The sequence below is a fragment of the Zeus faber genome (genome assembly GCF_960531495.2).
Source record: "Zeus faber genome assembly, chromosome: 9".
In the NCBI taxonomy this organism is placed as follows: Eukaryota; Metazoa; Chordata; class Actinopteri; order Zeiformes; family Zeidae; genus Zeus; species Zeus faber.
This window is the reverse complement of record NC_137197.1, coordinates 21,780,025-21,793,410: the sequence shown is the minus strand read 5'-3', so window position 1 is coordinate 21,793,410 and position 13,386 is coordinate 21,780,025. Positions and strand designations below refer to the sequence as shown.

General features: G+C 41.0%; 1 protein-coding gene and 1 long non-coding RNA gene across 2 annotated transcripts; one reads left to right on the top strand and one right to left on the bottom strand.

Annotated features, from left to right (window-relative positions):
- Positions 1–985: 985 nt before the first annotated feature.
- On the bottom strand, positions 986–3,754 carry LOC307235459. The gene is made up of 4 exons (XR_013844348.1): positions 3,656–3,754; positions 2,444–2,615; positions 2,243–2,315; positions 986–1,634 (listed from the first exon to the last, which is right to left on the bottom strand). It is a non-coding gene; the product is annotated as an uncharacterized lncRNA (long non-coding RNA).
- Positions 3,755–6,161: 2,407 nt separating this feature from the next.
- LOC307234838 (calcium/calmodulin-dependent protein kinase kinase 1-like) lies at positions 6,162–11,575 on the top strand (the record flags this gene model as incomplete). The annotated part of the gene is made up of 16 exons (XM_080006702.1): positions 6,162–6,377; positions 6,486–6,533; positions 6,633–6,686; positions 6,776–6,827; positions 6,966–7,081; positions 7,272–7,308; positions 7,407–7,428; positions 7,593–7,681; positions 8,354–8,553; positions 8,712–8,765; positions 8,855–8,928; positions 9,228–9,315; positions 9,429–9,557; positions 9,721–9,821; positions 11,288–11,338; positions 11,500–11,575. The coding sequence occupies 16 exons, from the start codon at positions 6,162–6,164 to the stop codon at positions 11,573–11,575; spliced, it is 1,407 nt and encodes a 468-aa protein (XP_079862828.1).
- Positions 11,576–13,386: the final 1,811 nt, after the last annotated feature.

The following is a 13,386-nucleotide window of genomic DNA, read 5'->3' as shown; positions in this document are numbered from 1 at the left end:
TAATTAGGTAGCTATTGTGTTCAGTTTTCTATTATTGTGCATAATCTCCGGGTGCGTTGCAAAGACATTTCACCGCATATACAGTATGTATGAACGTATGTATATGTATGGGACAAATAAACCTCTTGAATCTTGAATCACAGCAACACATTCAAAAAGAATTGTACTGCTTGTAATCGTTGTTATAAGAACTTTATATGTCTATGTTTTGCTGTACTTTTCACATTAACTTTTGAACAAGGTATGTGTACTTTACTTTTCTTATAAAGGCTAAATAGAGTTCATGTCTTAAAAAAGACATGAACTAGTCACTTTCTGTGCCATAATGTGAAGAAGAGAAAGGCAACATGTCTCGACCATCGGATGAGGGAACTTCAACAGATGATCTGTCTCAATCAGCGGGACCCATGCGGAGACGTCGCGACATCTGCTGACCGACATCTCAACGACTCGTCAGCTTTGCCGCTCCTAGAAAACTGTATAAAAAGCTCTGCTCTTCAGTGAGAATTGAGCACCTCCTCTGTGGCACTCTGTTGTGTTGTTACACTGAAACTGCTCCTCTTGCACAAGATTAAATACTTTATTAACCTAAAGTATTTGTCTCCGAATTTCCTCTGTAACGATTAGTCCGTCCACGAACAAAGTTTATAACAATTTAACTTTTACAATTGTTAGGTTTAAAGAGTTGAAGTGCTTTTTGAAGTGAGTTTCGTGGGTGTTTCCTGGCCCTGGCATGAGTCCCAGAAGACAGATGATCAGTGATATCGAGTACAGGTAAAGAGTTCCACCCCACCCGGAAACCAACTCAGCCAATGCCGTTCATGATGCGAGACGCCTTCTTTAAACAAACATAGAGGGAAATACCGCACGACTGCTCACGTCGGTCAGAAACGAGGACATGACGCCGTGGATGGAGGGTGCGCAGCCTGTTTTACCGGCGTGCATATCTGCAGAAAGCATTTATTTAAAAATGTGAGGAGGACATTGGAAGTTGAAAGGACTCGGACTTTGGCATCAAAATACTGTATATTTGTACATGCGAAAGGAAACGAAAAGCGATGAATTCCCACATGACGATTCACGTCACACAGCTTAATAAACGGGAAAGAAAATGAGTGGCAGAATTATAAAGAAACAAGACCATTTGGCCTCTGTCAGTGAGGCGACCGGCCATTCTGCTTCCGGGGTTTCGTCATGAGTTTTTGAAGGCGGACAGGTTTTTCTGGCCTTCTGACCGTTTGCTTCGCGGCTCGTGGACACGCGGGCTCGTCGGGGGTAAAATACGACGCAAAATACTGTGCAGGTCGGGGAAAGGTGAAATGCGCTCTCAGGGGAAGCTGAAGCGGAGGTTGGGCCGGGACGGCGGGGAGGGAACGGCAGATGGCGGGTACAATAAAAGCCGGCGTCAGACTGAACGGTGGGCTGTAATCATTCAACGGTTCCCCGGTTCTCCCCGAAGACCGAGCGCCGGGCTTAACGTCGACGCGCCTCCGTGGACGCTGCGTGCGTCCGCTGAGTTCCTGCATTTTCCTCTCCAGGACCACTCTGATGTGGTAGAGTTTACGCAGCCGTTGGAAATGTCCCAGGAAATCCACCACCGGCGTTTTTCCCTCCACAAACGTTTGAAACGTGACCTGTTTTTGGAAATGACGCACGTTATACTCAAGCTCCATCACGTACATGCAGACAGGACATAGAAGAATTTCAACCCGGCATACGTTTGTGTCTCGCTCATGTTTGTGGATGTATCAGCTGGGAATCTTGACTTATGCAATAATCGTGGTTTATGAAAGGGCCACAACCATTAATAGGATCGCGTCAGAAACCAATTATACGTTTTTATTTGACTTCATTTAAACACAAATGTCGTTAACTTTTACAATGCTTGCAAAACGATACTGTGTTGTCCCTCAGTGTTGGTGGTTAAAACCTCCACAAAAAAAATAAATGTAAAAACGGCCCTCGCATTTGACGTTTACGTTTCCGTAAGCGTACAGCCTCGAGGCTTTCGGGACGAGAATGGCTTTTCTAATACATGCAGCTCATAAATGTCTGGGCTTGTTGGAATAAAATTATCTCCGATTATCATGATTAACTCTTGGGCTTATTGATGCGTTCTCGGTGTCAATAATCACAATACATAGATATCATGGATCTTATGTCGCCGTTTTACTCGCATGTCAACATTTCGTTTATCACAGCCAATAAACGATCACATAGTTGACCTTGTAGGCCTACTTACCTCACCCTCCTCTTCAGTTCGGGGATGTTTTTCAAAAGAGTCGACTGAGCCATATTAACAAAGTTTGTTTGTGCTGCAAAATGATGAACTGCTTCAGAATTCTTACATTTATATAATGAATGTGATGTATATATATTGCAAAAATAGATCTATTACAAATGTATGTACAAATAAGATTAGATTACGATAAAAGCAACTCACCGAGATGGTGCTGTTTAGCTTGGATGTTACTGATAAGGTTTTTTAGTTCCATGTATTTCATTGCAAGCAGCAGCTTTGCGTCTGTGAAGGCAGGTTTTAGGGAAAGGCTGGATTCTGCCAGTCTATGATTTGAAACCAACATGTCCTCGGAGTCCCTCTTCAGCTTCTGAAACTTTAGATTATTACAACCAGAGGAGATAAGATTGGCATTTTTTTGGTAAATAATAATAATAATAAAAATACTACTACTACTACTACTTCTACTAAAAATAATAATTAAAAAAAGTGCAACTACTACTACTACTAATAATAATAATTAAAATACTACGAATACTACTACCACTACTACTAATAAAATAATAAAAATACTACTAACACTAATAAAAATAAAATACTACTATTACTACTATTACTAGTAGTTCTACTACTACTACTACTACTACTACTACTAATAATAATAATAATAAAATAATAAAAATACTGCTAATACAACTACCATTACTACTACTACTACAACTACTACTACTACTACTACTACTACTACTACTAATAATAATAATAATAATAATAATAATAATAAAATAATAAAATAATACCACTACCACGACTAATAACAATAATAATAATAATAAAATAATAAAAACACTACTACTACTACTACTACTACTAATAATAATAATAATAATAATAAAATAATACCACTACCACGACTAATAACAATAATAATAATAATAAAAAAATAATAAAAACACTACTACTGCTACTACTACTACTACTACTACTACTAATAATAATAATAATAAATATTAAAAATACTATTTCTACCACTAATAATAATAAAATACTAGTACTACTACCACTACTACTAATAAAATAATAAAAATACTACTACTAATAATACAATAATAAAAAATACTACCACTACTACTGCTACTACTAATAATAATTATATTAATAAAATAATAAGAAATACTACTACTAATAATAATAATGAAGTAATACAAATACTACTACTACTACTACTACTAATAATAATAATAATAATTATTATTATTATAATAATAATTATAATAATGTGTGTAATAAGTATTATTCAAATAAACACAACATACAAATGAATGTGTTATTAAATGAGAAATGTCGGTAGTAGTATAGACAGGGAAAGGTTAACACACATAACACATTGACGGATGATGGTCTGATTGGTTTCACCCTCTCGCCATGTCTGAGCATCCTCCCCATTGTCTCCTCATCGTCCAGGAGTTCCCGCAGGTCGCTGGTTCGCAGGGCGCCGAGCTGCGCCGACATGCGACGGACCGTCGCCGCGGACGCCCCCCGTCAACTCCCCGCTGCGTGGGGACGAGCTCCGGCTGGAAGGCAACGCAAATCAACCCAACGAGCTGCAGCGACACCCTGAGGCCACTTCGAGTAGCGGCGACGCGCTGCGCAGAACGCGACGGCTGAAGAAGGCTGGCGTGTGTCGACGTCCCACGTCTCCTCGCTCACATTATTTAAAAGACATATTGTTTAGAATTCATTGTTATTCGAAGCACGACGCGCGGCACTACGACAGCCATGTGCCCTTTACAAATGTTAATCATGTCGGCATCGTTTAAATATGTATAACAAATAAATACATTTAAAAAAGCTATACTCTGTAGTTTAATATTTTTACGACATCCCATGTTTACGTTTTGTGGTTATGCCGTAAGTCAGTTAGTCGCTGCGGGTGTCGGCAGGTAAACAAAACAACGCTGTGGTACTTTTCGGTGAGCAGTCTTAACTCCTCTATGTAAAGTTATATCTATAAAAAGTATGTGTGCAAATATCGAATGTATGTACACAGTCACATAAAATGTTTTGTATTTTATCTAATCGTTGACTTTATCCATTTGTATGCAACTGTTTCCTTTATGCATAGTTTTATTCCATGTGATTTTAATGTGCTGTCTTTTTAATGTCCCTTTAATCATTTTAATCTGTCTTCAAGCACTGGGAAAAGCACTATACAAACAACATGTATTTTTATGATTATGTTTACACAATTATATAAACATATACGTATACTGTATGTATATATAATTCAATCATTTTGATGGAAGATTGTGTGTGTGTGTGTGTGTGTGTGTGTGTGTGTGTGTGTGTGTGTGTGTCCTTCGTGTCTTGATCAGCAAAGCCTGCAAAAACAATAGGCTCCTCAAGCAGCAACACTGTATTGTTGTTTATTTTTCCTTAAGCACTGACTGTCTCAATGGTGCCGCGATGCTTATGACCCGACTCCTTACATCCAATTATCGAACTTTGTCGTCCACTTTCCTGTGCTCGGGTGGATCCTCCCAATAGGACTGAGAATAAACCAGGCTGCCACGGCTATATGCGGCCGCAGTTAATCCTGCTGTACTCTGTGATTCATCAGTGAAAGTCCTCCCTGCGACTCAGAGGAGATTTCCGCCCAAAGATCAACAAGAGAACATGCAAATCAAGCCAGCCAGCCAGAAGCCCACAACGAGCTGTGAGTATCCAAATAAATGATGTGTTATGTTTGTGTTGTGGTCGTGAATGAATGTTCTCCATCTGACAATAGTATTTAGACAGTAAGTTCAGATAGAGTCTGCTTTGACCAAGTAGCTTTGATTTGGTGAATTCCGGATAGCACGTATTCTTATTTCGAGAGATAACAGTATATTATGAAACTTTAAACAACTTTACAGGTAGAGGTAGGTGGCAGATGTTATTTTGCACTTTTAAATTCAACATTCATAAGTGTTTCCATTTCACCTTAAGAGGCTTTTACGGTAATCTGAACTGTACAGTACTTTGGCTCCAGCTATTCTCAACCTGGGGTTCTCGAACCCCACGGTAGGTCGCCACAGATATACTGTACTGTATATCTCAATACTCACTTTACTCACATGCACTTTACTGCACATATCTGTATATACAAATATACCCTATACCCTATCCCATAGACATAACTCTATTCCCTTTACTTCTATTTTGTACCCCCACTCTTTATTACCTTTTTGAGTCTTATTTTATTTTATTTCATATGATTCTATTCACTAGCTGCATTACGTTTTAGGAATCACTTAGTTTCAGTTAGTTAGCTAGGTAGGAATTAGGTTAGCTATTGTGTTGGGTTTAGTAACTATTGTGCTTAATCTCCGGGTGCGTTGCAAAGACATTTCACTGCATATATGTATGAACGTATGTATATGTATATGACAAATAAACCTCTTGAATATGTTTCCTGATAGTCATATGGTCTAAAAATCGTATTCGATCAAGTTTTTGATGAAACAAGTGTTATCGAGATAGATTATGACTTTATGTTCTAATATGTTGTATCCCCTAAAAACCTTGCGCTCTCTATCATGAAAATAGAACCAATTGAGACAAAAACTACTAACGACCACAAAAAAATACAAGAATATATAAAAATATATATTTTGTCTTTTAAATAGGGGTGTAGGGATTTAGGGCATCCGGGGGAAAGAAGGTTGGGAACCATTGCTTTTAGGCTGGGGATTCAATTGATAGAAAACTGAAGGTTTGGCATCGCTAGATTATTATTGGGAGGTTTACATATCTGGACAGCTTTACATTTCTGTTTTTGAAACAGAAAACATCTCTTACCCAAGGCTTCTGTCTCTGCAGCGGTAGAATGTGTCCTGTACTCCATTGAGGTTCAGCTGTGAGTGGATCGTGGCTTTGGGCCATGAGTGAACCTATCCGCAGAGCCGAGCTGGACTCTGAGCACCATACTGAGCTGGCGGACCTGGTGGCAGCCATGAACATCGCCTCCAGCGCCCCGAGGACGGCCCCCCTCCGTCCCCGGCTCTCGGACAGGAAGTTCTCGCTCCAAGAACGAGGGTCCCGTATCACCCGGCAGCCCACCATCGAGACAAAGAGAGTGTCAATCACCGATGGAGAGGTGAGCGATCGAAGGCTAATTGAGCTTTACAGGGAAATGGACCTTTGACCCAAAGATTATTTTACTTAAATAAACACACGTACAACTTCACCTTTCCTCTCTGTATAGGATTGCGTTCAGCTCAACCAGTACAAGTTACAGTACGAGATTGGAAAGGTAACGAAAAGACCAATATACTGTACAATGTATTAACTGAAATAAGCAGTGGATAAATGAAGTAATCCTAAATTTCACTGTTTCCTTCTCGTCCTATAGGGCTCATACGGAGTGGTAAAACTCGCCTACAACGAGGACGTTGAACAGTTCTATGTAAGCTGCATCTGAGATTTGTCGTTGAAGATCCAAGTGTGTATTCATCAGCTTTCTACAGAATAATTCCTAACCCTCTTTTTCTCTAGGCCATGAAAGTTGTCTCAAAAAAGAAGTTAATGAAGCAATGTGGATTTTTCCGTGAGTATTTATATTCTTTTCACCGTTGTGAAACCGCGAATGGTTTTCAGTTTCTCAATATTGTGTGTGTGTGTGTGTGTGTGTGTGTGTGTGTGTGTGTGTGTGTGTGTGTGTGTGTGTGTGTGTGTGTGTGTTCAGGTCGCCCCCCGCTGCAGGGGTCAAGCGCCGATCTCAAAGGGCCCTTGGAGCGAGTCTACCAGGAGATTGCTATCCTCAAGAAGTTGAACCATCACAACATTGTAAAACTAGTCGAGGTCAGTGCTCAACTTCAGCAAATCCTAGCTTCAGCCGCACCCACGCCGTCCTCCTCTTCCTTAAAACTCCATGGTAGTACGCCGTCTTACGCAGTATAAGTGTAAACAACGTCTAAACAGTCTCCAGATGCACTGCCATCATCAGGGCAGCGATAAACATGTGAACCACTGACGGCACATTTGCTTACAGGTTCTGGATGATCCTGATGAAGACGGTCTTCACATGGGTAAGGAATCATTCATCACTTTATCTTTGCTTGAATTCAGCTCATAATCTACTGGAATTTACAGTATGAGAATCATTCAACTATTATTTGTGTTATAGCTTTCGAATTGATGACAAAGGGGTATGTCTTCCTGCACTTGTATGCCCTGTCATGTTCCCAAGAGATGTTTAAGACCTTTCCCAAAGGATGTGACTTCAGTATGACCGTGTGCTATGTTTGCATTGGATAAACCTCGGTTGTTTTAAAGCTTAATAATACAGAATATTTCCCCTCCTGCTCGTCAGGCCGGTGATGGAGGTGCCGACCGACAGCCCTTTCACGGAAGAGCAGGCTCGCTTTTACTTCAGAGACGTCATCCTGGGAATAGAATACTGTGAGTTGACAAGTGACAACTTCATGTAGGATTTCTGATAAAAATCATGCTGTAAGTAGCGTGGATTAAACCAATACAACTGCCACTTTCTCGCAACAATGATTTTTTTTTTTACATTTTACACTTTTTAAGAGAGAATCCCAGTCCTTCATTTGAACTTTTTAAATTGTATATTATATATGTTTATATAATTGCACTATAAACAATATACTTATGTAACATTGTACTTTACTTTACCAGACCCGCCATTGAGCAGACATGGTAACATAGTCAGCTGTACAAGTGCTGCTCTATGTTAACTTTCATATGTGTACATTTATTTCTTTTTTTTACTTGCCCTGTTCTGTCAACTTCTGCTGTAACACCTGAACAGTTGTATCTGATCTTCTACCCTAAATGTGCTGAGTTAAAATCACTTCATTATTGTCTCCTGCCCAATTAGCACTCCCAACAGAGGTACAAATGCAATTACTATATTTATCTCCTGAATTGAAAATAATTTATTCCCCATTTGAAAGTAGTTCAACCATCATTTCGTAAAGGTGCATATTGCTTCTCTCTATCCTAAAATCCATTTAAACTTCAGGCCCCCTCATAGCCAGGTGCCTAAATGTACACTTAGATCTAATCCTCCAATAGTGATATATATATTTTGACATTTGTTTTTGCCAGTGCACTACCAGAAGATCATCCACAGAGACATCAAACCTTCCAACCTGCTGCTGGGAGAGGACGGCCATGTTAAAATCGCTGACTTTGGTGTGAGCAACATGTTCGAGGGTCCGGACGCGCTCCTGTCCAGCATGGCGGGGACCCCGGCCTTCATGGCCCCTGAGATGATGACTGAGCACGAGCACAGCTTCACTGGAAAGGTAAGATCAGCCGCAGGAAGTTCCCCAATGATGTCATAAATGGTCCAAGATGAGATTCGTTTTGGTTTAGCGTTCAGAAATGATGATAAGCTCTCCGTGGCCTGTTTGTAAAATTCCACAGAAGCCACATACAGTATGTCGTCTGTGTGTCCCAACAGGCTTTAGACGTCTGGGCGATGGGAGTGACGCTTTACTGTTTTGTGTCTGGAACGGTAAGGAAATGCCCACAGAAATGAACTTCATATTGAAGAAATAATAGTCCAAATACATCATATTAACATGTTGGCTCAACCTGTCGCAGTGTCCATTTTACGATGAATTCATCGTTTCGCTGCACAATAAGATCAAGACCAAGGATGTAGAGTTTCCTAAAGTGTAAGTAAGCCATAGGCAACCATTGCTTCATTGTCAAGTAGTAAACACTAGTGGTGGGGTGTGGTGTCGTGTGGTCATTTATTAAATAAGAGTTTACTACGATAGCACAAGATGGAAAAAGTGAAAGAAGAAAACGAAGATGAATAACCCCCCCCCCCATCATAAGTCAAATAAGCAAAGTTTGGAACGTGAAGATAAACTCAAAGCATCTGTGTTGTGCAGATAAACGCCCGTGTGTCTTTGTGAAAAAGCTAAGAAATACAGTTCAATCCAAATGAAATGTTGTGTTTTTATTACAGACCAGCCATAAGCGAGGACTTAAAGGAGCTCATCATGACGATGCTCGACAAAAACCCAGAGACAAGAATCACAATACCCGAAATGAAGGTGAAGGGAGAAGGCAAACTATGAGTTTATAGAGCTGTAAGCGAACCGGTTCTTCCCTCCGTTTGCTGCTCTGCCTTCGCTTTTATAAAGAGAGTCTTTACATGTGGCCTCAGCTGCATCGGTGGGTGACGGAGAACGGCTCGGACCTGCTTCCCCTGGAGGAGGAGCACTGCACCGAGGTGGAGGTCACCGAGGAGGAGATCCAGAACAGCATCAAACTCATCCCCAGCCTCTCCGCCATGGTGCGTTGGCCCAGATTCACCGGGTTGTACGAGCGGGGTTCGCCTCGGCGCGATCCAGCTGCTGTGTCAGCCTGGGTTCCCAAGATAAAGAAGAATCACTCATGTGCAAAGTCGGGTCTTCTCCTTTAACTCCTCTCTAACCCCTGTCGATTTCCCCCCGAAGATCCTGGTGAAGTCCATGCTTAGAAAGCGCTCGTTCAGTAATCCCTTCGAGTGTCCGAGCCACCGAGCTGAGCGCTCCATGTCGGCGCCAGGTCTCCTTACGTAAGTTTCCGGCAAATCCTCGCTGTTCGCCGCCGCGGCCGTTGAGGGGATTAGCTCCCTAACGCAAACAAAACATCACATACAATCTAGATCAACCTTCTCTTTTTCCCCTCAGAGACCCCCCTAAGACAAACCTCTTCCATGTGGTTATGGAAGAGCCTCACCACGCCTCCGACACATATCTTATTATTGCAGTGTTCTTCAGGGCATACAATACATCAGAACATATATTCATTGATTTTATTACACTTTCTATTAGAAGGAACACGTGTGGAGTTTTGAGCAGAGTATTTGACAATTTTAAAACATTTGCCTCAAATCATCCAAGACCTTGCAACCCCTCCTGGGATCTCCTGGTGACCTCCATTTGGGGTCGGGCACCTCTGGTTGGGAATTCCTGATCCAGCTCATGAAAAGGCAGAAAACCTAAAACATTTACCTTGTAAAGTGTGTCATGTTAAGGTGTACAGATGTTCACAAATTTGTAGCGCAGTCAATATAGACTGTACCTTTATTTTTGTTTGTGCTCCCGCACGACTAATTACACCTCCGTGTGGAGTCATGCAGCTCGTCCTCCTCCACAAACACAGCTGTCGAACTTCTACAGTACGCGCTGTTCAGTGTACACATCACAGCACTCCAACACCGTTTAGATAATAAACAGGGTTTAATCTAAATCAAGTCTAAGATAATCCTATTTAAATGAATCCAGAATTCAAAAATGTCTTCTTGAGACGTTGCTTAAAGGTGCAGTGTGTCGACGGACTCGGCAGAAATGGAATATTATATTCATACATATGTTTTAATTTGTGTATAGTCCCCTGAAAATAAGAATCGTTGTGTTGGCATGCCCCTAGAATGAGCCGTTTTTATCTACATAGGGAGCCGGTACGCTACAGGTAGGCCGCTGTGTTGCAGCGCCATGTTTCTACAGTAGCCCAGAGCGGACAAACCAAACACCGGCTCTAGAAAGGGGCCTTGCGAGTTTCGCGGCCACCGTCTCTTCCACGCAGGCCGCCGTGTTGCACCGCCACGGGGAGTGGTATTCGGTTGGTTGTGATCTGCAGCCCCACCACTCCTTCTGTCCGGTCTTGGTGCCGGTCTTAGTCAAGCTCAATTAACCATTAATCCAGAGGTTTAGTTTAAGACTTAATTTAGACCTAGATTTGCTCTATCTAGGTCAAATCTAGGTCAAATGTTCCTTCTACGAATCAGATTTTTTTAAACCAAGACTTGGGCGAGTCTGAGGCTGAGAAGGGCCATTTCAGTGAGTCCAGATTAAAAGCGTGATTTAGTCTAAGATGAGGCCTAATTGGTGTCTGCGAATCCACCCCCAGAGAAATCCTAACCCCTCGCTTGTGTCCAGTACGATTACGATTTAAAATGTGTGATTTATAGATTGGATAATATCTAAATTGTCTTAACGTCAAAATTCATTTGTTGTTTTTTTTTTTTTTTTTTTGCAGAGGACCGTGGGGATTGTTAGGTTCTGCAGTTAACGTCCATCCTTCATTGATGTAAGTGCTTTGACAACAGTCATAATTCATAATAATCCGCAGGTTCACAAGTCCTTTGATTCTGTGACCGTGTCCTTGTGAGGTAGCTCCGTGTAGAAAAACACAGTGCGCTCTGTTGCCAGTGTCCCGTAATTCATTTAGCTGCTTTAACGCAGGAGCAGGAAAGTGAGCAACGGGAGCCGAGACGGAGAGCTGGAGGACCTGTACGAGGACGACACGTTTACCGAGTCCACCTAGAAAAGCACGCCCGCCCGCCCGCAGTGGAAACAACGCCCAGAATGTGAAGATAATTCTTTCATACGCTTGAAATATAACCCAAGTCTGCAGATTTTCAAAATAGATTTAAAGATTGCATACCACAACATAGAAATCCCCAAAAGGTCTTGACTGTTGCCGTTTTCTTATTAGTCTCAAATGTGTGTTTTTATTTTTTAAACCACATTTCCAAAAGTATACCATGTATTTCCATGTTTTCATACAGTTGTTAAGATAACGAAAAAAGAAAGTAAAAAAAAAAAAGAGAAAATTAAAATAAATAAATAAATTATTTATCATACTCCTGTGTGCCCTTGTGTTAAAAATATGACAGCAGGGGGCAGTCTTGTGTCAGTGCAGGAATTCTTTGTTCCACCCTTGGGTTTGTCACTAAAGCGTAACTATTATTTATATTATAGGCCTATTACTCATTTAAGCCACAAAAACATTTATAACCTTGTTCATGCTTAAATACAGTCTCCATAATGAATCCTTTTATAGGCACACATAGTATGACCGCCCTGTCATAGATTTCGCCAAATATTCTGGAAAGTCTGGTGTAGTGCACTACAAACACAGTCTGAGTGGAAGTGAAGTGGAGAGCTTTTCCAATGAAAGACCGACCTGGCAGCACCACTTCAAAAAGAAAAATGAGTTGGTTCCAGACGAGTTTTATTTGTTAAATAAAATAAAATAGATCTAACTTGCTATGGGGTGCTCTGACCTTCCTTTTGAGGTAGTGCCATGGTCAAGAATTCAAGAGGTTTATTTGTCACATACATATACTTACGTTCAAGTGTTAATTTTACGCAAAATCTAATCCGTTTTTATCGGTAATACTCATCTGATCAATAAAACACACAGCTTTTTTTGATGCAAGAAATACAAGAAAATACATAAATACTGTATTTATTGTATCTTTTGGGGAGGGGTGGTTCCAGGTGTTCCCCCCTTTGTCTTTCTCCTCCCTGAACGGTGCAGAAATAGTTGGACACATGGAAGGTCTGAGAGGGAGGGAGGGAGGAGGCGTGATACTGCAAAAATAACAACTGCAGGAAAACCCGCGTGGACTTGCAGGCAACTAGGGATCTGTGGATGATGATGATGATGATGATGATGATCTCAAACTGAAGGATCAGCCTTGGACACAATGAGAGAGAGAGAGAGAGAGAGAGAGAGAGAGAGAGAGAGAGAGATTCGCAAGGATGGTGTGTTGCTGTGTGAGAGGCAAAACCCTGGCGCTGACCAGTCTGCAGGCCGACTGCTCTGCTTCATCTCAGCTTCCAGAGACAAACACGTGGCGCTCTGGAGGTTAGCTGCACAGAGGAGCGTCGCTGGCATTAACACATGTATTTGTAGATGTATTTATACTGTATATTTTTAGAAATCCACATGCATATGTTTTGGTATCGGCGTTCATTTTCTTGAAACGCAGAAGGAAAAAAGAACAGATCACATGGAAAACAAACTCAGAATATTCTTAACAGTTGGATGCATTTTGCCATCTAGCCCGTTAAAACTATAATGTGCAGCTTGTATGAATAATTTGTATGTGCAGGTTGTTGAAATAATTTTTCTTATTTCAGCTCCAGCTTTAGTGAAATAGCTGTCTTGCAATCGGAGCTTACAGTCTAAATGTATCTTCAGACGAGGTAAACATTCATGAAATATATTATATGTTGGTTATGTCGATTTCGAATATTAAGCATACAAACGACTTAAGAAGCCACAGAATGTATGAGATGGTTTGTGTCTTTTTTTCTTTTTTACAATCAGCTCGTGTTCTTTTATTG